The 26,518-nt window shown below is 43.2% G+C and overlaps 3 protein-coding genes across 21 annotated transcripts in view; 1 reads left to right on the top strand and 2 right to left on the bottom strand.

Moving 5' to 3' along the window:
* Nucleotides 1–115: 115 nt before the first annotated feature.
* Nucleotides 116–7,501, bottom strand: naa40 (N-alpha-acetyltransferase 40, NatD catalytic subunit). Its single transcript, XM_027013985.3, has 9 exons — nt 7,311–7,501; nt 7,011–7,098; nt 5,766–5,861; nt 5,603–5,655; nt 5,412–5,507; nt 4,867–5,025; nt 4,583–4,666; nt 4,033–4,110; nt 116–2,025 (listed from the first exon to the last, which is right to left on the bottom strand). Exons 2-9 carry the CDS (start codon nt 7,014–7,016, stop codon nt 1,881–1,883), a joined length of 717 nt encoding a protein of 238 aa, XP_026869786.1. The 5' UTR covers nt 7,017–7,098; nt 7,311–7,501; the 3' UTR covers nt 116–1,880.
* Nucleotides 7,502–10,064: 2,563 nt separating this feature from the next.
* Nucleotides 10,065–18,993, top strand: rcor2 (REST corepressor 2). Of its 4 annotated transcripts, XM_035536683.2 has the most exons (14): nt 10,065–10,151; nt 11,415–11,598; nt 13,124–13,246; nt 13,402–13,458; nt 13,670–13,750; nt 14,430–14,482; nt 14,621–14,782; nt 15,099–15,223; nt 15,313–15,379; nt 16,167–16,403; nt 16,533–16,610; nt 16,848–16,905; nt 17,182–17,393; nt 17,588–18,993. In XM_035536683.2, the coding sequence occupies exons 3-14, from the start codon at nt 13,126–13,128 to the stop codon at nt 17,948–17,950; spliced, it is 1,614 nt and encodes a 537-aa protein (XP_035392576.1). In that variant the 5' UTR covers nt 10,065–10,151; nt 11,415–11,598; nt 13,124–13,125; the 3' UTR covers nt 17,951–18,993. The 4 variants fall into 4 exon arrangements, with proteins under 4 accessions (XP_035392576.1, XP_081550567.1, XP_026869780.2 ...); XM_027013979.3 differs by lacking the exon at nt 10,065–10,151 and having other exon boundaries at nt 10,691–11,598; XM_081694441.1 differs by lacking the exons at nt 10,065–10,151; nt 16,533–16,610 and having other exon boundaries at nt 10,687–11,598.
* A 1,692-nt stretch (nt 18,994–20,685) lies between these two features.
* Nucleotides 20,686–26,518, bottom strand: part of mark2b (MAP/microtubule affinity-regulating kinase 2b) — a 33,270-nt gene continuing 27,437 nt past the window's right edge. For 7 of the 16 annotated variants that reach the window (XM_081694436.1, XM_081694435.1, XM_081694433.1 and 4 more), the window contains 3 exons: nt 24,642–24,668; nt 22,682–22,720; nt 20,686–21,650 (listed from right to left, as the gene is read on the bottom strand). In XM_081694436.1, coding sequence (XP_081550562.1) covers nt 21,200–21,650; nt 22,682–22,720; nt 24,642–24,668 — 517 coding nt within the window. In that variant the 3' untranslated portion in view covers nt 20,686–21,199. The remainder of the gene's footprint in view (nt 21,651–22,681; nt 22,721–24,641; nt 24,669–26,518) is intronic. The other 9 variants (XM_081694432.1, XM_081694438.1, XM_027013978.3 and 6 more) reach the window with 5 other exon arrangements.

Below are 26,518 nucleotides of genomic sequence, written 5' to 3'. Positions count from 1 at the left end.
AATCACTGTAGTTCCATACTAACTTAATTTTTGGAGACTAGTAGCAAGAACTCCCCTTAGCCAGTTAGAAATGAATTTGAATTTAGAATATATAAAAAGGTAAAATGAATCAACCTTGAGTTAAACAAGTTTCCTTTATTTGTTGCATACAAATAAAACACTGACAGCTGAAATGACTTTCCCTTTCCGCATCAACAACAAAGCACAAGACAGGAATACTCCCTTTTGAAACATCTGGTCACTTTCAAAGTTTCATGTAATTCCCCCAAAGACATCTGGGAAGGTAAATAAAACGAACATGGAAAACAGATTATATACAGTTCAGAAAAAAACAAGAATATACAGAAATGACATGATAAAAGAATGCAAAGATGCTTAAAAAAGGGGGAAAGCACATTTTCTACACTAAGGGTCCACTGCAACACACTTCAACCCCTTCATCAAAACGATAGAGAACATCGACATTATTCTCAAACACCTATCCCCTATATATAGCCATTATAAAACGTTTGTTATAGGTTCGATTTAGTTGAATGACCTGAGACAGACTAGTTTGAGGGATTATAAAGAATACAAGTCATTGTATTCATCTTCTCAAAGTAATAACATTTGGGCAAACTCCTTGCATTTTGTTAAACTACATGTACGAGTACCCTGAAACAGCAATATAGAGAAAAGATGGCAGTAACCACCGATGTGACACACTTGCACTCACTCAAACCAATGATCAGCAGCTTGGGAGAATGGAAACGGTTAGGCTAAAAAGCATAAAGTGCAGCTTTGAGCTCTCTTGTGATTATCAGGACATGATGTGCAGATCTATAAGTACAAACTCACCATGCTGGTTCCTGAGGTGAGGGGTAGAGTTAGTTACGCTGAGCCGTCACAAACGTACTGTTACTGCCATCTCTGCTATTTAAAACGGAAAGACACTGAAGATGGAATGCAGTTGTTGTACTTTCAGCAATGGGCGAATATCAAGTTAAAACTATACAAAAGCAAGGAGAACCTTCATAGATGCCACTGCTATAAGAGATTAGTCTAAAGCCTAATTCAGTCAGCACTCCACAAACCGAACTTCAATAGGCCGCAAAAAATCAATTAGAGTGTTGGTAGAGCACCGTTTAAATAACTTATCCACAAAAGCCAGTTTTTTTCCCCCCCATTCTGCATACTTAGCACCTCCTCTTTTGATTACTTTCAGACTGCTAACTCTGTTAAACACAATAAGATCACAACCAAAAACAGAGGTAGAAAAAAATAACCCAATCCCGGCATTAAAGCTAAACCACTAGCTTTAATTTATTTCTCATAGACTTAAATCAATCACTCACAGAATGCCCTTTAGTAAGAACAGATTTAAATTCTAAAATCAGCACAAATCAAATTTTACTCATGTTTCACCGAATTTAGACCCATGTTGAACAAATATCAAACATTAACAATTGGCCAATTAAATGTAATTTGAAAGTAAATTTACCTTTCACTTTCACTGACCTGCTTCACAGCCATCTTAAATATAACTAAACAATCGAGAAAACAGGAGCCTTTCCTGCCGTTTTATCTGAGTACCTTATAAACTAACTTGCTTACAAAATTTCTCACCTTAAAATCTGAGGTCAATAGAGAAAGTTCACGGTAACATAAATCCACCTCATTTGAGGCAGACTTTGTAAAATTCTTTCTAGGGCAGGTGACGAACATGACGCCGAAGGTGCTCTGACTGGCTCGAGCTGGGCAGCTGAGTTTGGCCTGTGAGCGGTGTGACTGCACTAGACATAAGAGAATTTCGTATGGAGGTAACAAGGGGCAGAGGTGTGACTGCTGACAGAGGTGTAAGATGAGGAGCGTTTTCCGTGACAGGAGAGGAAAGCCTGGGCCTAGTGACAGCACCCTCCGCAGTGGCTGCCGGCATGCGCGTGACCCGAGGCCTCGCCGAACTTCGTCCGCCGACTCAGAATCTCATAGGAACAGTCATCTCCACAGCAACCCGACATACTGGGGGAGGTGTCGTCGATCTCGAATCTGAAGCAGACAGCAGGGGTTCAGATTCTTTACGCTCACATGGTGTTCAAGCACACGGCAGCACTATGGCCAATGTCACAACTAGGCATGTAGATTGTGCGCACTGATCATTTTATTGTTTGGGCTCTGAACTTCAGCATGTTGGGCCTCGAGCAAGAACCACTCATACAAATGGGATCATTCTTAAAATCAATCGATGGAAGACTTGCTTCATTCATGAAACATGTCGTGGACAGCTGCCCCCAGTTGGCAGTCAATTACACATCTTTCATGTCATTTACCAGTCAATGACATTGACAGTCAGTGTCCAGGAAGCCCAAGCAGTGCATTATGGACTCTTCTCCATTTGTCTTTGCCTTGATTTTCCAGTTTTAGACCTGTAGTGTCATGACTTTGTGAGATGGGGTTGTTGGGTTTTTTTTTGGTTTCTTGTTTTAATCCTATTATATATCAAACAATATCTTATTTATGCATGTGATGTCATACTGACAAATATATACGCCTGACACTCTGGATAACTGTCTGCTAAATGAAAGATAATTATCGGCATAAAGAGGAACAGCATGAACAACTTCATTAACATTTGTTTCTCCAGCCCTTGTCTTTAATAGCTTTAAAATTCTACTGTTTATGCTGTTTAGTGATACAGTACAATTTCACTAGTATAGTATTTTTTCCTTAATCAGGAAATATAGGGCACTTAGCCCTGTATGGCATTTTGGGCTGTTAAATATAGTAATTCACAATTTTCATGACTGCAAGTTTTTATACAAATTGAGCTCTTTGCAAAGGTAATTTATAACAATTTAGTGAAATGTCAGACTATCACAGATGTACAAATTTACTTTATAACATTATGAACAAGAGTACTAAACTGTTCTTGAATGAGGTCCATTGTGGTCCCAGTAAAAATGACTACAAGTGCAGAATGTCAGCTTTAAATGAAATGCTTTTACACCCAATATCCAATCTATAAGGAAAATGCACCCAAATATGGGTTAAAATGCTTCTGTTTGCCCCCACAAGACGTTATCTTCCAAACTCCACTTCTTAGCAAAATGTCATCTAGCCTTTTTGATCTTTGAGGCTTACAAGTGGTTTATAACACGCAGGAAACCCACTGCTGGTGTATTCTTAAAACAAAACCATCCAGTTAAATCATTTCACATTTTTCAGACTTGGTTGTGCGCTTTCTGACAATGGAAGTTATATTTATTATTTGACAGAAGTATGCAGAGGGTCACAAACTGTAATTATACACATCTTGCACACCTCTACACATCTTAAAGCTGGAATCGCTTTCGTTCTTAGCAGTCTTAGCAGGTCAGCCTTCATGTGAGGAAGGGCTTTTTGGCTACACTGTAGGTGGTTATATATTTAGAGATTTAAATATAGACAAATTGAGCCATTTTAGGAGAACTGTTAATAAATGCCATTAATTAGCCTATCAATATATTTTGTAGTAAGCATTTTGATTTTGCCATGAAGCTTGCGCAGTGATAATTGGCTTTCGAAACTCTATTATTGTTAGCTCTATTAGTCTGGCAGCTCCTGTGCAAAACTAAAGAAGCAAAATTTGGAAAACAAAACATGCTTCAGATGGTCAAGTACATTTAAGCTGAGTTAAGGCTCTAGATGCATACGCCACATTTAAAATCACCTTTAATGCATTTTTTCCCACCCACCTGTCTATTAACTAACAAATGCAACTGCATCAAATTCATGGCCAAAAAAACCCCCCAAGCAACAATAAAAGTATATTAGTTTAACCAATATCAGAGTAAATACCCCCATTCTGCTCTCTGATCTTCTATCAATATTTTAAGCCATAGTTTAAATCCAATGTGCTTGAACACAATGCCAAAACAACAAAATTTGTGTCTCTTCCACATCACTTATGGACTGCACAGTATGTATATTTAAAAATATAAACATATATGTAAACAATTAAACATGAAATTAATTTTATACTGAACTATTTGGCACAGCGAGAACGCTTTAACTTACTGTAAGGCCTCCCGAAAGAACTGGTAGGCTCCATGATTGTGTTTGAATACTGTCAGCATCACCTTCTTCATCTGTGTACTTAAGAAACAGAACACAACAGAGCATTAGAAACCATGACTATAGCAGCGTAGGGCAGCGTAGGTCTTGAGCCAGATCAAGTTTCTCTGTGTTAGGAACAAATTCTGCATTTTTTTCCACAGCCGGGAATTTCAAATATTGTAAAACACCTAAAAGCCTTTGTTTTCCTTGAGAATTAATTCCAGATCTGAATATGTAACTGGTGCCTGATGATTTGCTTATAAATCAAAATTTTTCCTCAAGTACACTTCACAGTGCGGCGTTAGTACACGGAAAGCAAACAAATGATTACTTAATCAAGGAACACGTTAAACAAGTTTCTTTTGTAACGATTTCTTTTTACGATCACCGATGGCACCCACAGTAAACTGCAGCATTTGTTAACGGGGGTTAACTACTGGTAGCATTATCGGTTCTGAGGTAACAGGATCCTAGTCTTCTAACAGCATGTGATGCTCATGAGCTCTTGTACCTGTTGGCGATGAGTTGGAGAATCTGAATGAGGAACTTCCCCAAACCTTTCCGCCTGACTCTGCTCTCCAGCTGGACTTCATAACTGAGAGAAAAGGGTTCGAGTGCATTACCCTTACACGCTGTCATGAAATCCATCATTTACTAAGTACGTTCTCAAAAAACATGTCTAGTACCACTACACAAAATTACAGGTACAGCCTAATTCTAGTACCATAGAATAAAACCAAATTATTCAGATGAAAGCGGATATAATTGGCCATACTGAAAAATAACAAACCTTACCAATATAACACCTCATCACCACATTCAACATCAAATCGAAAATGAGAGAACGCAACAGGGGCGGAGTCGGCGTCGCGGGCCAGGAGATACCACGCCCTCTCGTCCTTCATCTCCTCCCTCTTCTCCCTCTCCTTCCATCCCCACTCGCTTTGCTCATATCTATAATGTTAAAGAAGGCACCCATTAGAAATAAGGGACTGTACAAAATGCCTTACGCTTCAATTAATACACAAGAATTCATGGTTGTCACACTGTAGGAATGCCAGGAATGGCATAACTACATTAGGTAAAGAGAGGGACTAACAGGAAGGAATTAAGCGACAGAACAAGAGCTCACAAAGTGTGAAAGAGGTTCCTTCACAAACGTGCCGCATTGATATAAAATGATGTGTTCAGTTACAGAACATCTCAAGTTTCTGCATTTAGTGTCAAGCTATCAAGATATGTTAAGTATCTAATAAGTATTCATTAAAACAGGATAAACAAACCTGCATTAAACAAACAAACAAAAACAAAGCCAATCTCATTTTGTGTTTAATACCTACAGTGTCTGCATGTTGGCTCTGGTCAGCTCATAGGCCCACTCCACAGTAATGGGAGACAGCGCAGATACCCTCTTACACTCGATCTCCAGGTTCAACCTGCCTCAGAACAAACACCACAACCAGTCTCAGCCATCCCCAAGGCCTGGAAAAGTCGTCTCGGAGAACTGACACGTCACGCACTGCCCACCTACCCATTCCGGTCGTATTTTTTGAACACCGGAAAAGCAGACAGAGGGTCGTCCAGCTGCACGAAGAAAAAATATATATCCAAAGATCAAAATGAGAATCAAATTAAATCCAATTCCATATACAAGTTTACACACTTCAGGTATCTGGAGGAAGAAGACCCTCCACCTTATTGGCTGCGTCCACTTTAGCGCACACAGCATCCATAGCTGCCCTTTCTTCAAGCCTTCTCTGTTTCTTCTCCTTTGCTCTATTCGACTTTCTCTGCAGACAGAGTACGAACAAACTTGTGAAATATCAGTTATGAGTGAGGCCCAAACAGTCTGAGGCAGTAGGGTGGAGGTATTTAAGGTTTAAGGAACATGTTGGCAACAACACCTTCCTCGCAGTTCCACCCAGGATTATATTCTAGTGTGTTTTCTCGAGGGGGAACAGTCACACAAAGTTAACGTAAGATATTTCAGACGGCTTTCTTTGCTTCGTCACAGGGGAACGCATATTACACAAGACAAAGTCGAGCCGAGGACAGGCCGCAGAGTAAATATAGGAGGACAGTGTCCTGCTACAAGTGGAAGACTGGGGTTGCAATGTCAAGGTGACGAGCACTTTACCCTACTTAGACGCAAACATACCACCCATATTTAGATACTGGAGCCAATATAAATTATACTGTCTGGCACGGCGGATCTCATTTAAATAGCTCTAGCCATCGGGTCACGGCGTGCTTCCTGTCGGCCTTTGCGAATGTGACAGCCTCTAACCAGCACAATGTTTGGAGGTCAGTGGAAAAGGTAAAAAAAAAAAAGTCACATGAGTTGACATGCGGTTTTAAACAGTCGCCAAGTCCGGGACACACTGCCATAAATATGTAAAGCTGTTAATACGAAACTGAACAAGCACACGGCGAAGAGCCACATGTCCGGCTTCACAACTCCATCTAGCCATACCACTTGCTAACGTGACTATCCTCGTCTGGATGAAGTGCACAATAGACTAGGTAAAGCTGTAACGACGTTATTTCGCGATCTACCCACTCCCACGAAGTTCGACAAAACGAACAGCTGGCTGGTTTAAATGGTTTATTTTCCATTACGATACCGATTCGTGGGTAATGGCGCAAACAGTGCTGGCGTGAATCACGGGAGAGGCGCAAGTTACGACTGCTAGCGAACAACAAAACTGTTGAGCATCTTTGATCGCTGTTAAGGAATATGCGAAGCCTAGATGTCGGTGTCTAGTCGGTTTCACTACAACCTCTCCAGTTCCCCCCGCCCCTCTTCATCACACAAGCTCTGTCTTTCCAGGATCTGGACTTGGGACGCACGACTCTTTGTTCAAACTGCAGCACGCAACCGTCAGAACCGAAGTGACCCCAACGAAAGCAAGCGGTGTAAAAAACGCACACGAACTCACCCCCATTTCGTGCACTTCAACGACCGATCTTGAGAAACTTGTATGGTATCAGTTAACTCGGGCAGCCCTCTTGCTAGAAAACCAGTGTCTGGAGATAAGATTGAATTTTTTAAAAAAGGAAAAAAAAAAAACACAGGCTGGAAAATGCTAAGCTAAGCTACGTAACCTAGCCAGCTAGCTAGCGAGCGAGCCAGCCACTAACAAAACAACTTGGCTATCTTAATACTGCAACAGAACAGAAACGGCTGATATTAGCTCGCATGCTACGTTTATTTCCCCCCCAGCAGGGACGATAATTACGTCTGTAGCTAGCCGTGTGCTGCTCTTCCTTTCGTCCCTTCCCTCCTCTCTTTCTTTCCCCCCTCGTCCACAGCGGCCACTCTTGGGGAAATGACGACATGCGTTTGGGGTCATGCCTCCTGTTCACGGTTCCTCATGACTGCGTTTCGGACAGGTGCGAAAGTACGTGCAGTCTCGGTCTTTTCCACGGCAAATTAGACGTGTTAGAGGTGTGTCTGGCCCCCGAGCTAAATAAAATTGCGTTGCTATGCATAGGCCTTATATTTCGGTTTTCATAAATAATGTAGTAGCCTAAAGGCCAAGGATTCAAATAATCGTGGAAATGTCACAGTAGTCACAGGCTGTTCCCTTTAACCCCGATACACAAACATGTCCTGTCTCACAAACAAGATGTCTTTGAATTGACTTTTGGATGATGTTAATTTAATTAGTGTTAAGATCATTTAACAAGGAAGCATTGTGAAACGTTCTACCATTTTGCAAAGATTCTTTTACACTTGTATGAGGTGAGTGAAGAAATTATTTTTTTAGGTTCTCCATGAAAAAATATCCCCATAAACTTTCTAAATTTGCCATAATAAATGACTGATTTAGGTCTGTAGTCTAAGATGGCCTCTGTCAAGTTTGCTTCTATGAGCCATTATCTCTCAAACTCCTGATTCCACTTGTTCTCCAAGTCTACCCTTGCATTTCAGGTGGGGACAGGCAGAATTAGGAGATGGAGGAGTTCAGAGAAATGGCGCTATCTCTGCTTTTTTGTTTGTTTTTGGCCAAAATTGAAGTCTTTCTCTCATCGGACATTCACAACATTTCGCAGATGCTCTTATCTGAAATGACTTGCATATTTATCTGTATGAGGGTTATTAGTTCCCTTGGGAACTGAACCCATGACCTTGGTGTTGCACTTCAGTTAGCGTTCCTATGTCCGTCTCCCACTGCTTACCTTACAAAATAATTTGTAACGTTACTTTATTTGTCTCCTTAACGTTATACACTATAAGTTTGGTCTTCTTATTTAACCCCACCCTCCCCTGGCTCAGACCACTCTTACCATTGTCAGCAATGCCTCATGGAATGGAAGTGGCCTCTTATAGTTTGACTCAAAGACACAACCATCAACTATGATCCAAAGAGAATATTTTGTTTCGTAAACTGTCCTCTTTCTCTGTGTCCAGGAAGAATAATACACATGTCCTTGAGTAGCTCAGCATATCTCCAGATGTTTCAGATGTTTTAGCTGGTGCTTTATATTGGAAATGCATCATGTTATTTTTATATCCTGGTAAGTACATACAAAAAACAAAATGCAATTATTCTACTATTTTCTTTCCCACCACAAATTCACTGTGACATTAGCCTGATAGTAACCCATGTCTTTACCAAGCAGTTATTCTGGCAACCTATATTTATAAACTCATTTGTCATTTTAACTCAACTGAGAATTAGATTTTTGTTTTATATTTTGCACAACTTAAGTGGACAAACAAAAACATTTTTCCTGTTTAGTGATGATATCGACTTAAAATTACATCTAGAACATAGCAGTATGAGCAGAAATATTTGATTATTATGAGTCGAATAAACTACTGAGCCACAGGTTTGAGCAGGTGGGCTCTATTGGTCCACAAACGTCCTTCCACCATCGACCTTACTCATAATGACAAAGTATAAATAGGACTACGTTAAAGCATCTTCTTTTAGGTATCGGTTTCTATACGAATTTCTCAATTTCATTGTGCAAAGCAAATATTTTAATGTCGGAAAATGCCAAACCGGGAATTTGACAAACTGCCGACAATCCATCTCCTGCCCGCAAGATGGCACTAGTGACCGTGAAAATACAAAAGTAAAGACTTAAAGTTATGACTGGGAAGAATCAGCCGGCAAGAGGTTGGATTAGATACATTAGCCATCCTCCATAAAAAGGATCAGTTGGCTACCGATTTAGGCTGCTATTCACTTACACTGGCCACTTAGGCTAGATTTCAGATAGGTGATGTATATTCTTATGAGCATGTTGACTGAGCAGGCTCCTTTAATCTATTGCAGAGTTTTCATCCTCTAATATAAACAACAAGCCCGTAACCTGGGTGTCCCATGTCCATCTTTTTGGAAAGACATTACGTCGTTGGGCCCTCCACCACAGACTCGCTCCTCCTGCAGATGGCTTGTTAGCAAGCTCCGCCTCAACCCTTTTGTCTTCGGGTAATCTGGATCAGGAGAGAGGTGGCATTTTCGGGTGGGGGGTCAGGGAGTTCACCGTCGTTTGAGGGAAAAAAAAAAAAAAACACCCCCCCCCCCCCCAGCTTCCGCTGCAGTGCAGCTTGCGACATTAAATGACCCGCGTTTCCGCACTCACTGGCACATGTCGGCGTTAATCACAGGATCACAATTAATTCCTCTCGCTCAGACGCGATATAGCCACCATAATGCAATGGCACAGCAGCGAGAACAATGGCTGCATGCCACCCCATGTATCTCACCCATGTGTACGTTTAGCCATAGGCTAATGAAGGAAAGGCAGGAGCAGACTGAGTGCCGAATCTCAAGGCCTCCAGCAACATGCTGCGATAATTAACGTTAAAAAACTGGAACATTGCGCTTGTGTGTGTGTGTGTGTGTGTGTGTGTGTGTGCACGGGAGGGGAGAGGAGGGGAGGGGGGTGCAGTGAAGGGAGCACAGGATGAGGAGAGGAGGCACAGAGAAAGAGGGGGAGGGGACGAAAGAGGAACTCGGAGGTGAAGAGGATGGAGGAAGTCTTAAGCAAGCCAAGAGACAGAGCAAACCCAGAAATTCATAGATCAGGAGGACAGAGAGACGAACAAGAAACGGAAAACTAAGGTGAGAAACAGACTGGGGATGGTGCTGTTGAGGACTGACAAGATGTTGCTTGCAGGAGAGGGAGGGGTGGAAGGACAGAGAGAGAGAGAGAGAGAGAGAGAATACATGGGAGGAGTCCTGTTCTACAAGTGCTGCTATGTCTGCTTGCATTCTTGTTTGCCTCGGAACTAGGAATAGTGGACCACGCAAACAGAATGGCAGTGTTCAGTGATGTGCAAGGATCTGTCCATTGGGCCTACTGGCAAGATAGCAGATGGATGGGTGTGAGACCAGCACGTAATCCGTTGATTTTATGGTGGCACAGACTATTGGCTATAATTATTATATTTGTTTAATTAATTATTTGATTCATTAATTTAGTAATTAATAGTTAGGATTCATCAAGGTGCATTATTACTTACAATCATATTTACGTCCTCTTTATACTGAATATGACGAATTAAATGATACTGCAGTGTTATCAGTGACACTGCCACCAAATGACTAATAATTAACAGTATAATCGCAAGTTCTTCAGTCCCATTCTTTTTTCTGTCTTCTTGCATACATTAGTAAAGGTCTGGACGACCTCAGCACCGTAATGCACAGCTGACGTATTCATCCGCAAGTACAGTGGGAAGTAGTTCCGAATGGTATAATGTTGGAACAACACAGGTGAAGTGGATTCAAATTATTTGCGGGAATGTGAATCCATTCGAACATCAACAGCAAAACAAACAAATAAACCCATATAAGCTATTTACGTTGGCAACCACGGTGATCTGATTTACGCCTTGCATAGAGGAATAAGGCCGTGTCCTTACTAATATACCTTAAACTGACGCGCACTAGTGAAATGAGATAAACAGTTTAAATACAAGCAGAGTAATAAATCATAAGCTCTGCTTTGATAAATGTATAACTGGATGATGTATGCCGGTACATGGGACTATATAACTCACATCGAAGTTAGTTGGGGAGAGGCGAGTAAAGCGGAAGATTCGCGCGGCTGTGGGGGTGGGGGGGTGGGGTTGTGCGGTTCCCCCGACACACACACACATACACACACACACACACACACACACACACACACACACACACACACACACACACACACACACACACACACACACACGAAGAAGATCTCCATGCAGCCGATACCGTTGGATGAGTGAGGGACGCGAGTGAATATTCATCGAGAATTTAAATAGTTGTGCATCGTATTAATAGCCAGTGTATGTATGGATTATTGTGTGTTACAAGCCCAGTCTTCCACCCGTTAAGTTTTCACAGGAGAGGAACCCAGCCAGCCAGGTAGTGAGCTGCTATCCCGGTGGGCAACTAACAAATGTTCAGCGACAGCTACTAGCCAACAACTGGAACTGGAGGACATAAAGCGTGGTTTTACACAAAAGAATCCTGACTTGAGAGGCGGACAGTGCCAAAAGTGAGGCGAGGGAAAAGAAAGGTGATTTTTCTTTCTGCACTCCCAAGTTCTAACTAAACCCAATTGGTTATTCATATTTGTCTGAGTTAATAGTCTCATGTTTAATGAGCAAGGGGAAAGGATGATTTCCGTCTCGGAGTGATGAGAGTTCTCAGAGGAGTTGACGAGTTCAAGGGAACGGACTACAAATTACGAGAGTGTTACGGTCTTTGTGTTTATGACGTTATGGATCAGTTCATGAGCAGGGTGACCCAATGCTGTGGTTTTGTTCGACGTGGACTAAATGGAAATGTGGAAATTTATTAAAACGGGAGCGCTGTTTGAACGGCTACCGGGACTGACGTCACGCGTCTGCCCATGAAATTGACAATTCGGTCAAAATATTTCCAAGATCGTTTCATTTCAAGCCGATATTTGTACTGGTTGTGCTGATGTCAAATAGACAAGATTATTGATTACAAATTAGATATATCATAGGCAAGCATTAATGTTTTGTGAAAGACCATACAAATACAGCCCCCCCCCCCTCCCCAAGACTTAACTATGTAGTTAGTTAATTAGATCACTGAGGGTAAAATAAACGAATTTTATCCAGTTAAGTGGTGGTTTGTGTTGTTTCAACATAACGAAGTTTACTAAAGCTACCGTGTAACCGGAGTGAAATAGGTGAAACATTGTAGGCTAATTTGGAAGTAGACCCATAACAATGGGTAATGTTTCCTGAATAACGACGGACTCAGAAAACTGTTATATCTTCGGTCGTGTTGCCTTCTTTTGGTTTTAAAATGATGCTGCAGGTGGTTAGATAAAAGTCCCAAAGGAGTGGAGGTTAACGGTGAGTTCCCAGACTGGTGGCCGCCGCTAGCAACCTGGGGTGGGTGGCATTAAAGCGGAGCCTCCCGTAAACAAAGGCTGGGTTATGGTGAAACGTCGCGACCACCAAGTTAAGTCGCCTTTATGTTTCACAACAAACGGAAGTTGTGGCTATTCGGGATATCAGTTTAAGCCTTTTTTTTCCATGAGCACATAAAAGCTTGTTGAAATTTTTTCAGGGGTTAATTTTATACAATTAAGTTTAAATATACCACTGAATACAAAGCGTCGACCTTCTCACCTGCCGGTCATTGGGTAGCCTAGCAAGCGTTTCTATGGGTTGCACTGCTTAAACACCAATAAAAGAGTTTTGATCCAAAATTATCCAAAATTTAGATTCATCAATTTGTGTTCGACTGGTTGTTTTAGTGAAGTGACCCAAAGTAATGAGACTGAATAAGTGAGATAGTCTGTTCTACACTACAACCAGATGTCCGTGTCTTCGTGTCACTAGGCTACATTAGGTTGTATACCGAATTGCACTTACTGTAATGATAACAGCCTGCAGTAATGGAGCGTTTTCACTTTGAAACAATAAGTAAACATTTAGATCACCTTTTAGATATGTAAAAAAAGAAAAGAAAAAGCCACCATAACATCTTTATAGCAAATATAAATTTTCTCATGTTTTTTTTCCTTTTTCTTTCTCCTGTTAAATCCATGAAATTCTCAGCCATGGCCCCAGTGATTGAGCGCTCCAGTTCTGGGGTTCTTTCTCGCAGTAGGGCCAAAATAGCCACTAATGGCAACAGTCAGCACTCCGAGTCAGAGAGCAGTGATGAAGAGCACTCACATGGTAGGCCTTTCTATCTCTGGACATGCAAGCATTTATTCACACGTCCTGATATTGTTCTGACTAGTAAGCAACTAGTATGCAACAAAACAAAAAATTCACCTTGCCTCACATTGTTATGGTTCTGTGATTAGGTATGTGTCCATTTTTCTATCCAGATAGTATGATTCGTGTTGGGACAGACTACCAGGCACAAATCCCAGAGTACATACCAGGTAAGGGGATGTGTGTTTGTGTGTAGGAAAGGCAAGTCATCTTTGTCGTGCTTAACTTTGTCTCTGTACAATATCTTCTATGAGGTCTGAGAGATGTGGGGATTTAATTAGAGGGGGTTATGTAAAATATAGACTAACAATAGAAAAGGCACCTAGAAATAGGCACATCTGAGAAGCTGCTGTGTGATGGACGTGTGTTCTGCACTGATAGACTGTGAGTCACGCTACAGTGAGAAGGACCAGAGAAGTATGCTTGTGTGGTCACCCAACAGCCAGGTGTCTGACGTCATGTGTAAGTAACTTCTGTCAGTCTCGAAGTGAAACAAGACAAAACAAGTACTCAAGCTTGCCCCTATTTATGTTGGCGTTACATTGTGGCTCTAAAGATTTAAATTAAAAGCTTCTGCAAACCCTCTTCCAAGAAACTGCTGGGTCAGAGGCTTTAGAATTTCCCTATTAATTTGGGTTGGGAGGTGGGGTGAGGGAGTGACACATTTATACTGATGTTACTGAAAACTAAAATACAGTTTTGAAAAATGTTTAGCATTAGACTTCAGTCTGCTGAACTTCCCTCTAGTAAATGTGCAAACTGGTGAGTTCCAATTCTTGGTATGGAGTTTGTTAAAAATAGAGAGGTGATGCTTGACTGTTTAGGTTGCGGCACGATCTAACAGTCTGCTGCACAGAATTCGCAACGGGTTATCTCACATGTAACAACGTTACACTGTCTACATGTGTAAACACCTAGCAGATGGCTTAATAAGAGTTCAAACAGAATCTGTTCGCAGCCAAAAATCACACTTTAAGAATTCATTACAGCTGTGGCAAATTCTTCCTCACATGCCGTGCACTTGCTGGGAGGGGAGGGGCCGTGCTGATTACTGATCACGGACCGAACAAACGTCATAGCACTGGGGCTTATGGCGGAAGAACTGGACAGATGTTCACCATGCTTCTTCTCTCCTCCGCAGTGGATGAGTACATCTTGATGGCCAAAGAGAAGCACGGCTACAACATGGAACAGGTACACCAAACGCCAGTGACCCAGTTTTATTAGGAGCCTACAGCCACGCTGGAGTTTGGTACGGAAAGGTAGCACTGTGGTTTACCTGGCCTGTGTGCTCAAGCTCTTCACCAGCAGTATTCCTTGTGTCTCCTTAAGTCTCTGGGCATGCTTCTCTGGCACAAGCACGATGTGGAGAAGTCGCTGGCTGACCTGGCCAACTTCACACCTTTCCCAGATGAGTGGACTGTGGAAGACAAGGTGCTGTTCGAGCAGGCCTTCAGCTTCCATGGCAAGAGCTTCCGCCGGATCCAACAGATGGTGAGCGGGGGTGAGGGAGGGAAGGAGAGACGAGTGTGCGACTGCAAGGGTGAACGTGGGGAGGAGCGAGTGGGGAAAGGAAAGGGAGAGGAGGGCTTATGTAACAGGAATCTGCACTCCTCCCGCCTGCCTGCTGCTACGGACACGCAGCACCTTACCAGCCTGCCAGTCATGCAGAGAACTCCTGTACTACTAGAGTCTAGTACTAAGACTGTGTGCAGTGTGTCTTTTGCAAATGAAATGTATACGTGCGTGTGTGTGTGTGTGTTTGTCATGGATCATGATTATATGTTCATAGCGTTTTTGCATTTCTTAGCTGCCGGATAAGCTGATCTCTAGTCTGGTGAAGTACTACTACTCCTGGAAGAAAACCAGGACTCGCACCAGTGTCATGGACCGGCAAGCTCGCAAACTCCTCAGCAAGAGGGAGAAGGAGGACAGGTGAGAGAGGGAGAGGGAGAGAAAGATGCGAAAGCGGGAGAAGCATCTTCCGAAACGTCACGTAACGAAGTGATATCTGTCCCTATCAGTAATGATGAGCTGGAGGAAGGAGACCCAGGCAGTGACAGTGACTTTGAGGTCGACACCAAGAAAGAGGTGAGACGTGAACTCTAGAAGACAGCTACGTCTGGGACTTTGGCTCCAGTGCTGGGGTCCCACTGCCCTGCACCATTTTAAGATCTCCCTGCTGTGACACACCTGTGACGTGACAGGCTTGATGCTGAGCTGGATCAGATGTGTTGAGGCCTGGAGAACCTGAAACTGGGCAGTGGGACAGCACAAGCGCAGCTGGAAAACCCCACTGGCTTGCCTGAATGGAGACAGAGCTTCACATAACTTGTGTGTGTGTGTGAGAATGAAGTGTTAAAAAAAAAAAAAAAGTGTAAAAAAGTGAAAAAAAGCAAATGTGGAATGGGGCTAGATGATTAGATGTGGTTGGGCTATTAAATCATTCAGGCTTTTTTGATTGACGTTTACAGCAGACTGACACATTCCACCTGAACCACAATCAGCTTGAATTTATTTATGCAGGTAAAAAGCAATGAAGAAGCATAATAATTAAACATTGCATGTACCTTCACATGGTGGTGCCCAGATAATTGAGAACAAATGTTAATGATTTTTTTGCAGTGACATTCAGTTATGAATGGCAACTATTATTAGCCCAAACAAATCTTAATGTGTTTGCGTGCCACGCAAGTAAAACATGAGGTTGATGGTCGACTTGTTAGTACTGTCCTTGAGGTAGAAGAATAATGAAGTTGCTAAAAAGTATATCCATGGAAATGGGGGGGGGGGGGGGGGGGAATAGTGACTCTTCTTTTCATCCCATTTCATCCAAGTTTTAAGTCTGAGTGTCTGTCTCTCTGCCTCTCTCCCTCAGACCAAGCAGAGCTCAGGTGCTGCGGGCAGCGGTGAAAGGTGCCATGGCAGGTCAGGCCCAACGCGGAAGGAAAACCAGGGGGCACAGTACCGGCACCATCCAATGAGGGCGCGGCGCAGACCCCCGAAGGGCATGCACCTGGACCGGGATGACATCATCGCTCTCTCTACATCCACAGAGTCGGGGACCGTTTCCCATCGACAGCTGGACACTCAGCTAGTGTCCCTGAAGAGACAGGTAACAAAGCTCTCGCTCTCCACAACATGCTTCCATACATAAAGATCTTCACGAGAAATGGGTTAGTCAACTGATTTAATTTTATTTAATGATATTAACTTGTATAGACCATAAATTTGTGTCTTTTAGGTTCAAAGTATCAAGCAAGCAAACAGCGTTCTCAAGCGCAGTTTAGCAGAAGGAATTGATTCTATAAGACCAAATGAGGTATAAGACCACAGTTATATCTATAATGAAAAGGTGTCCTCTGTGTCCTAATGCATGTAAAAATGTCCTGAAGTTACCTTCAAACACATTAAATCATCATCATTGTAAGTTACTTTAGGCTCTGACAGACAAGAGAAGCAAGAGATACCTGTTTTTGCATTCATTCTTAGAACTGAACTGCTGCAGTTTTTCTGCACACATACATCTGCATTTAAGTTCATGTTCCATCTCCCTCAGCCCAATCCCAAGATAAACTCCCGCTGGTCCACAGAGGAGCAGCTGTTGGCGGTACAGGGTGAGTCCGATTATTCCATTATCAATACGTTCCCTGCTACTAGGTAGGATTAGCACATTAGGATTAGTAAAAATACTGTCAAATCAGTGAAGTTCAGTGTCCCAGGTATACGTTCTAATTAGTCAATGCACTCTTTAACAGCTTAGAAGAACTGTAATTGAATGTGGTACAACAGGTGGAAACGTGCTGTGTCTGTTCAAATGTGGAGGAAAACCACTGATCGCTGATGTGTGTAACATTAGTATGTAGCTTCATACACAGGGTTTCCTTCTTTAGCCATTAGGCGGTACGGTAAAGACTTTGCAGCCATAGCTGACGTGATTGGGAACAAGACGGTGGGTCAGGTGAGCTCATTCTTCGTTAGCTACCGGCGACGCTTCAATCTGGAGGAGGTGCTGCGAGAGTGGCAGGCGGAGCAGGAGGCGCTGCGTGGGAGCGGTGGGGCCCTGAAGGACCTGAACGGGACGGCAGGAGCGGAGGAAGAGGAGGTAAGGGGGCACTAGGGCAACACGGGACAAACACGAGACAGATTCAGCTGGAGCATGTCATGGAGCATTACTAGTTGTTACACTTAAAGTGGGTATTGAAAAGAAAAAAAGGGGGGTAGGCCAAGTTCTTGAAGTTCTGAATAGTGATGTTTTTATTTTCTTATGTAATGCCACCCCTGTTGTTTTCTGTACAGGGGAAGCTCGATGGTGTCTCTCCTCCACACTCAGGCAGCCCTACTCCCTCCTCCGAAGCAGCCAGCAACACCAATTCCAACCAGTCCTCCCCCCTCCTTACCCAGCCCCCACCCTTACTGCGCCCCACTCCCCCCACCGCACCACCCAGCCTGCTGCGTCAGCCCCCTCCCCTCCAGACACGCCCCCTCCAGAACCGCACTCCGCACAACCATCCCCCGCCCCCACTCATCAGACCTGCAGTGGCACCATCCCTCCACCAGGGCGGCCTGAGGAACTCTCTCAGCTCCTCTCCTGCAGGTTCAGGTGGGCAGCTACCTCCCTCTCTGGTAGGGCTGAAGGTGGAGCCCACCCACTCGCACTGATTGGCATGAGCTGCTGAACGTTGTCCTCTTGCGTCGAGAGCAGTTTTCACATTTCTCCGGTCGTTGAGGGCGGTGTGAAACAGCAACTTCTACAAAGTGCTCACCCCAATGAGGAGTCAGTAGTGTACAGGTGGCAAGGGGGTTGAAAATAGACATACACATACATTACTACAGCTGTTAAGTCAGATAGTATGAGTCAGAGATGGTGACACAGAGTTAGAGAGGTAGAATGAGTCAGCAGTACTCTGCTTGAACATCGTAGGACACCTTCCTCCTTCCATTGCAACAGGACAGAAAGCCCCTATCAAACACCATCTCACACACAAGCAGCTACCAGCCTCCCTCATCTAATACAGCAAAAACCTCAGTCTAAACTTGCCAAAAACAGACCCCTCACCATGCAAATCCCACAGGCCTCAGGACTTAAGGATATACCTCATAATAGGCCCACATACCACTGTTTCCCCAGTAACCACATTGTCCATTACAGCAATGACCTTTGATGAGCGATGCTTGAAGACAATACGTTTAGTACTTGAACCAAAATTTTCTGGAGGAGGGGAGGAAAAAAAAATTAAGGACTTTTACACTGGACTGTCATGGTAATTAAATGTCTTGACGACTGAAATCACTGGTTCCACCAACCTCAATCTCCATGGCAACAGAACATCTCAAACTGTGCAACATCGGGTTCTGGAGTACATTTGGCATCATGAATCTGGGAATGTGCATTTTCACACTACCATTAAAGAGCCATGTACTACTGGAATCAGAGTGATGCATTTTGATATTCTTTATCTAGGCCCCTGAAATGTTGGTAGATAGTGAAGTTATGTAGAAGTTATGTAGTTAATATTGAAGCACTAAACCCCAAATACTTGACATTTTGTGCATAAACTAAATTACACTGATTCTTGAATTGATCGTCTTGCTTTTGAAGGCACATATGTAAGACGTAACACTAAAGAGAATATTGTGTGCCAGTGGAGTTTTGTTTTCCCTTAAACCTTGTATATAAGGAATGTTTACATGTTAACTTGGATTTGCTTGTGATTGTTTTTTTAAGAATAAAGTCAAATACCCAAAAGTTCACATTCAGTATAGTGCTTGTGTTTGACTGTAACTCTGCTATCTGGCTACAAGTTAATATGGACCCTTCTACAAAACAGAGACAGACAGACAGTTCCTTGTTGCTTTAGGCAACCAGTATTTTTTTTAATATTTGTTTATTACTATCATTGATCATAATTTCTTTGCACAAAAAAACATCATGGAGTTTTCAAACTCTCCTCTCTCCCTGACAGCTTTCAGTTCTTGACAGAATAGTAAAGTTACAGCAATGAAAATTATGAAATAAAAATTAACCCTGAAGAAAAATTATAGTGATAATGACAATTGGATCCCCAGCACCTTAGACAATGATTATTTCATAGAACTGCAAATAATGTGACAAAAAATGAAAATTTTCCAAAATGATATAAAATACAGATGTGCACAGGTGTCCCCAAACCATTGATAGACTTGGAAGAAATTCATCAATCTCCCTACTCCTCTTTCAATAGTAATGGAGTGTGTACCCCCGACAGACCCAGGACGCATGCAAAATAAACGCACAGATCAATAGAGACAAACGTACATAACTCATTCAAGCACGGTCAATTTAAACTATTCAACTGCGCTCTCTCTCACTCACTCACACACACACACGCAGAGATGTGCCTTTCTCAGATCTAATGCTTAATTTCCCCCACCCCAGATCTGATCATAGAAAAATAAAGAGTGGAAACAGATACCATCTAAACTGAGTGGAGGTCAGGCCGTCTGCTGAGGATGCGCTTGGTACTTGTACAAAATCAGTGTGAAGGTCAAAACATAAAGCCACCAAAACCAGCTCTTGGGTAGACCTCGTACTCAATGTCTTACCACACGCGCGCACACACACACACACACCCACACACATACACAGACAAATTCACATCGTCAGAAGGTGACTGAATCGTTCAAAGGATAGTGGTGGTTGGGCTCATTTCACTTCAGCCACCACGTGGTAGGATGGTGTACGGTGCTTGGCTTTGGGACAAGGGCTTGCACATGAGGATCGAGTGGGGTAATTTATCAACATGTTGCCTGAGCTGTTCTGCAAGATGCTCAGTCCTTATGTTTTCCAGCGACTGGTTTTTCACACACCCTAGTACTTAGTGTACTGTACATGACCATCTCTCATGACCATCTCCATCAGGAGATGGAGAAAGAAGGGTAAGGGGAGGTGTGTTGGGAGTCCGGCGCTCGTATGTGGCCCTCTCTTCCCCCCCGGCATGAGGGAATTTAAAATCACGAAAGGGAAGGGGGAAAAAAAAGAATTTGTTTGTCCTAATGATTACATTAAACCATAATCACTGATAATACGACATTAAAACACGTCATTTCTCTTAGAAAAGGGAAAAAAATAAAAATAAAGGCAACGGAAATACACTCATTCCAGTGCAGCAAGTCACAACCCAGCCAATGAAGGACTAAATCAGCCTAAACATAAGACACAATCCATTGAGCATGTTTCAAGTGTTAGCCCTCTGTTGGGCTCAGATGGGGATTAACCCTGTAAATAGAACAAAAGGAACGTTGGGTTAGTGTGTGTGTGTGTGTGTGTGTGTGTGTGCTGGGAGGAGTGTGTCCCCAGTTCACCCTGCAAAGCAGTTGTCGTGAACATGGTCTGGTTCACCAGTGGGGTGTGTGTGTGTGTGTGTGTGTGTGTGTGTGTGTGTGTGTGTGTGTGTGTGTGTGTGTGTGTGTGTGTGGGGGTAGGTGTGGGTGGTTGTGCATATATGTAAAACTGTTGATTTGAAAACCAAAATCAGTTCATGAAGCTCCAAAGGAGTTCATCCAACCAGCTTCTTCTCAGAGTGGACAACAGCAGAACAAACGGTGCTTCTCCCTCTTCACCCCTGCTCAGACTGGTGAGAGTAAAAGCTGGTGATCCTGAAACCAGCAAAGTCCACATGTACAGCACTCTCTCCCCTCCCTGCTCCTCATGCCACGCCAACATGCATCATCTCTACAGCTCACAGAACTATCTGCCAAACTGTAAGGTGTGTCATCCAATACCCCTATATAACTTGTGTTTGAGCAGTGATCATCCTCCCTGCACCCACCCCACCTTCGCTCTCTTTCACCTGGAGTTTGAAGTCACCACCACCCCTCCCACCAGCTCGCCCCATCTCGCCCCTCCTCTATTCTCGCTCTCCTTCCCTCTCACAGCTTGAGCTCGTTGGCGATTTTAGAGGCGATGTTCTTGAAGGCGATGGACGTGCCAGAAATCCTCTTGAAGCGCACGCCATTGAGGGAGAGGCGGGGCAGCTTGCACACTTCCATCTCCCACTGGACAAAGTCGTCGCGGGCGGGTTTGCCGGCCATGCAGAAGAGCATGTATCGCTCACGCACCTCGTACTCGCAGCTGTTGGCATCCAGTACCTTCCGGATCTCTTTCATCATCTCACCGGGCTCCATGGAAGATGTCGTCTTCATGCTCCAGGTGAAGCGCAATGAGCGCGGCTTGGGGTTGTCCTTCACCAAGGGAGGCGGGGTGCCACCTCTCGGGGAGGAGGAAGAGAGCGAGTCCCTATTTTCGTCACCGCCTCCCGAGCCTAGGGTCCCACCCCCTACGCCCGTTTTCTCGGACTTCTCAGCGCTGCTCAGCATAGATCTGTACAGAGGGGTGGAGACAGAGGTGGAGAGAGAGAGAGAGAGAGAGAAGGATATACAAAAATGAAAGAAAAAAAAACAGCAAAGGGCATGGAGAAATAAAAAAAGAGTGAAAGAGATCATTGAGAATGATGGAGAAAGAGAGGATGACCATGACAATGGTTGGAGAGAAAAAACCCAAGATGTTACAATATGCCTGTTTGTATGTGGCTGGCCTTTGAGACCATTTAGTCACCTACACGACATCCTCGCATGTACTATATAGAATAATTGCTCCTTGCTGTGTGAACGTGTGGGACTCAGTCACAAGACTGAGCTGAGTGGCCTAAGTGTGAGAGTGTGAGCTGCCAGGAGAGCAGTGTGAGCGGCGTGATCCAGAGGCATCTTCCTCCCCCTCCTCCTCCTCCCCCTGCCCTCCTTCTTGCTCTGACGCATCACACTGCAGGCACAGGCTGAGGCGTCTGTCACTTTAAAATGTCGCCCACATAGTGTAAGGGACAGCGGGCGTGTGTGAGCGCATGCATAGACAGAGAGGCATGTCTGAATATAAGCCGCAGCTGAACATTTCCGAGTGAACTCCACCTTTCTACCAGTGTCTGCTGTTTTATGTGAAGTGTAGATGATTATGTTGCTACACCAAGGGGAAATTAAGAGGCATATTGGGGAATTAGAAACTGTTGGACTGTTTGTGTGTGTGTGTGAGTGAGAGAAAATAATTTGGAAAGATCTAGAGACCAATCTGAGGACAGAAGTAGTCAGAAAATAATGAAACATTTCATGACACACAAACCATCTCATTCACTCTCACACACACCCATGTGTTTGTGCATGCAAACACACAAGCACACACACTCCTCTAAAATCAATGTTGACTGGTAACAATTAAGACTAGAAAGCAATTATCACCCAATTAACTGCCCTTCCACCAGCCACTTATGACTTTCTGCATACTTTCTACTTATTAGGTCTGATTAGAAAATCATTTGATCAGGTTCAGCGGTCTGCGTTGTCTTTGTTTTTTTTTATCCTCACCTGTTCCCCTCCTCCCGACCCTCTCCCTCATATGGGCTCCTCGAAAGAAATTGCAACATGATTAGTTTGTGGTCTGGCCTACTGTCATTAACTCAACAGAGAGAGATTCTAACACCATGTAAGTTTTGTGCAACCATGGAATCAAATGCATCCTATTCTATTAATGAAAATATTACTCATTCATTTGCATTGCATGGTTTGGACATAAGTTCATACAGCTATAAAGTCTGTTGTATAAAGCAATGGACCTGGTTTAAGAGGTCAAAGGCTGGCTGAGTAATAAAATGTCACTAACAAGCACCAACAGCACCAATCTGCCAGAGTAAATGAATAGGCATATGAATGGCTGAACATACATTACAGGATGAAATGAATCTGAGAATAATAAAAGGGGACCGTCGACAAATGATTAAACGCAAGGTCATCACCATGTTATCTACAGTGATCCAACGCTGTTTTGCCTTTACAGCTGGCATAGCCCCCAACTTCACACACAGGCACACGGACTCACCAAAATAAAAATAACCACCATACACATGTACATAAAAACAGATAGTCATATAGCATCAAACACACAGAAACAAAAAGGCATTCTCAGACAGCCATCTTACGTTAATGTGGAACTGCAAGTGTCATTAGAGAAACTGTGTTACGTTAATCAGACAACTGCATAGACATTACCAGGTCACAGAATGGTCCACAGATAAACAGACACAGTTAATTAGACAGTAAGCCAAGAGCTGGAAGCAGAGCCATATCAAATGTTAGTGAGTACAAAGCAACATCTGTAGGTTCAATAAGGGGGGGAATTAGGTTATGGACAATTTCACCTGTGACTCACAATGTACTCAAAGTGCTACAATACAAATTTTGTCCACCAGAGGGTACAAAAATACCCTTCTAAATCTCTGTGCTTTGATAGTTCCCCCTGCTGGCCAAAAGACTGCCTAACACGATCACAAAGAAAACGATGTGAAGTAATCGCAAAGAGAGTTACTTTTTTGTAAGTAATTGGTTGAGCTGCTGAGACAGAGTTACTCAGTGAGATGCGAGTGAAGAAGATTTTCACACACCCGGTGCCTGCCCCATGTGAGTCACATGTTCTCAAATAGAGTAAAGCACAGGCAGAAGTGAAACACAGAGCTAAGGGGTGGGTGATATAGGGAAAAGGGCCCGGGGGGGCGAGAATCTCAGCTTCAGCTGCTGCTGCTGCTGTCGTCGTCATCATCGTTGTTAAAAGAGCCAGGGGAGGAAAAATGGACAGAGGGAAAGAGAAACAACTTGACCTGAAAAGAAAACGCCTCGCCCCCCACCGCTCCTTTCCATCCTCGGATCCCCCTTTTCCAAAAACTATAGAATAGCCTGTCTGTGCACAAATCTTAGACACCCAATATAAGCAAATCACTTTGTGCAAAGCAGGCAGTGTGTTCGAAAAATCACTTATTTGTTTTTGAGCTTCTACTTTCAAATCAGGTTCTGACTTACTTAGCCTGGGATTTTCCATTACCTAGATCCACTCTGCTGGTTAATCATGTCCCACTATGACATCATATCCTATTTCCAAAGCCCGGTGGGTAACCTGAGCAAGTAAGTAAATTGAGTCCAAGACACACAGGTGGGGTCACCATAGCCACTGATGAAGAGGAGAGGGGGATGAGGCGAAAGGACAGGAGAGTATGGCGAAAGAAAAAGACAAATGTTATGTTTGAGGGTTTTTTTTGTTTTTTTTTGGTGCAGTGAGCATGTTGAAGGGGGGGGGGAAGGCGCTGTTAGTATTGGCCATAACGTGTTACACAAATACCAAATGTCAAAAAAGGGCCAACCCTAGAAAATCGGAGTGATGTAGTACAAGGAAAAGTAAATAAACAAAAGTTGCACAAAAACAACAAAAACTGGGAAAGCGTAAAAAGGGTAAAAAAAAACAGAGCATAAGAGGGGGGTTGTCATTGTGCTTTCCTACCTTCTGGGGAACCTGAATGATAGATTTCTACAAAAGCAAACAAAGAAAGAAAAAAAAAAGGGAAAAAGCATGCATGTAAATATGAATAACAGTTTGCAGTGCACAAAAGCATGAGATTTAAACCCTCAAGGTGGACAGGCTTCCTGTAAATAGTATTTTAAAGGCCATCTTCAGCAAGCCGTTAAACAATTACACACAGTGAATGTTGGCACATGTGCTGACTCTGAGGAATCTCTAAGGGCCCTTTAATACCAACATTAGACTGAACGACGAAATTCTGAACCTGTGAAAAAACTTTGCAACAATACATCAAGTAATAATAAATTAATATTTTTTAAAAAGCAGCAATGAATTTATGCAATCCACATTAAGGACAAACTAAGCATATTGAACAAATCTCAAGATATCACGGTGTTATATTTCTGTTTAGTTTTAGTTATTGACTATGTACTATTCACTAGCTCTGAAACGAGAATGAGGTGATATTTAGGACTTTGCTTGCAGCTGTAGATTTGTCCTGCAGACTTACACACAATCTAAAGTGAAGACAGAGCAAAAAATGTGTCTGAGCGAGAGGTGGCCAGTGATTTAACACACACAAGCAACACTGACCATTCAAATCGACATGTCTTTGCAGGGCCATTTGTCAAATGATTTTGGCAAATGCAATGTCAGTATTACTGACTGGAGCAAGAGGAAACAACCCCAGCCATTCCCGAAGACAGCGCAAAAAGGTAGCGGGCACTGCGGACAGTTGGATGCTCCGTCCCAGTCCTGGTGCTGCCATTGGCTGAATTCTTAGGGAGGCAGGGCCAGTGGGTTTGATTGGTCAGGCAACCACATGGGTGCACAGTGGGGCTCCTAATTTTTCCAGGTGTGTGTGAACCATCACCACCACAGATTTGTGGCATAGTTGTGTAACAAGAGGGGACCCACTACACTGGGACTGTTTTTTACAGGTACTAAATGCTTTAATATACCAGATCTGTACAGGACAGCTCAAGATTATGGATCTAAAACCTAACTCAACACAATGGTCTTAATTTGGTGATTGATCTTTCAGATAGCATTACCCCATTCATTCAAAATAACTAACTTTTGAGTGTGTGTGTGTGTGTGTGTGTGTGTGTGTGTGTGTGTATAGAGGAGATTCCTAATCGATGCTTAAAAATATGAAGTCTGGCCATTAGCTGGGGATGCTATAAAGACAAGTTCTGGTATATTTCACCGAACTTCCTCCCGCCGCATCTGAGTGAAGCCCACGGCTCTGGCGGCACCAGAGCGTACATGCCAAGGTGTCCCCACCATGGGTATTTATAGAGCCAGGGAATGCGATACCTCCGCTGTTACCATGGATACTGTCACCACGGAGGTGCGGGAAAGGTGGCACTGGCAGTGTGCTTAGACTGAGCTAGAGCTTAGAAGCAGGAGATGATGAAACAGATGAGAAATGAGTGTGTGTGTGTGTGTGTGTGTGTGTGTGTGTGTGTGTGTGTGTGTGTGTGTGTGTGTGTGTGTGTGTGTGTGTGAATGCATGTGCACTTATGTGAGCTGAAATACAGTGAAGATTATGAACCCTAACAACGTAATTTAATTAATGTGGACTAGACTTTGGGGACAAGAGAATTTGTGACAGTGTTATGCCAGCACACACTCCTGTAGATGGCTTTCAAGTAAGATACACAGTGCATGGATTTCAGATATTCCTGCCTGCCACCAACCCCCAAAATAAAAGAAAAATCAAAAACATCCAGACCATTTTCCATATTTAAAATTAGCATGAATACAGTGTGAAAATAAATAAATTAAAAACTCCCAAGTACGCACACACCCCAGCTGTGAGAGGGAAGCAGAGATGTGAGAATGCGACTGATGCG

The sequence above is a fragment of the Electrophorus electricus genome, chromosome 13, assembly GCF_041902795.1.
Source record: "Electrophorus electricus isolate QZ-2024a chromosome 13, ASM4190279v1, whole genome shotgun sequence".
NCBI classification, from domain to species: Eukaryota; Metazoa; Chordata; class Actinopteri; order Gymnotiformes; family Gymnotidae; genus Electrophorus; species Electrophorus electricus.
Note: the sequence above shows the minus strand (reverse complement) of the source record. Positions and strands in the feature narration are given on the sequence as shown.

Bases quoted from the DNA above. Each gene is read 5' to 3' on its own strand.
- naa40 (XM_027013985.3), bottom strand. The intron at 5,656-5,765 runs GTGGAGGGTCTT...TTCTTCGTGCAG, and splicing joins AAGTGGACGCAGCCAATAAG to CTGGACGACCCTCTGTCTGC. The intron at 5,508-5,602 runs GTAGGTGGGCAG...GTTCTGAGGCAG, and splicing joins AAAAAATACGACCGGAATGG to GTTGAACCTGGAGATCGAGT.
- rcor2 (XM_035536683.2), top strand. From the start codon at position 13,126: ATGGCCCCAGTGATTGAGCGCTCCAGTTCTGGGGTTCTTTCTCGCAGT. The intron at 15,380-16,166 runs GTGAGACGTGAA...TCTCTCCCTCAG, and splicing joins AGGTCGACACCAAGAAAGAG to ACCAAGCAGAGCTCAGGTGC. The intron at 16,404-16,532 runs GTAACAAAGCTC...TGTGTCTTTTAG, and splicing joins TAGTGTCCCTGAAGAGACAG to GTTCAAAGTATCAAGCAAGC.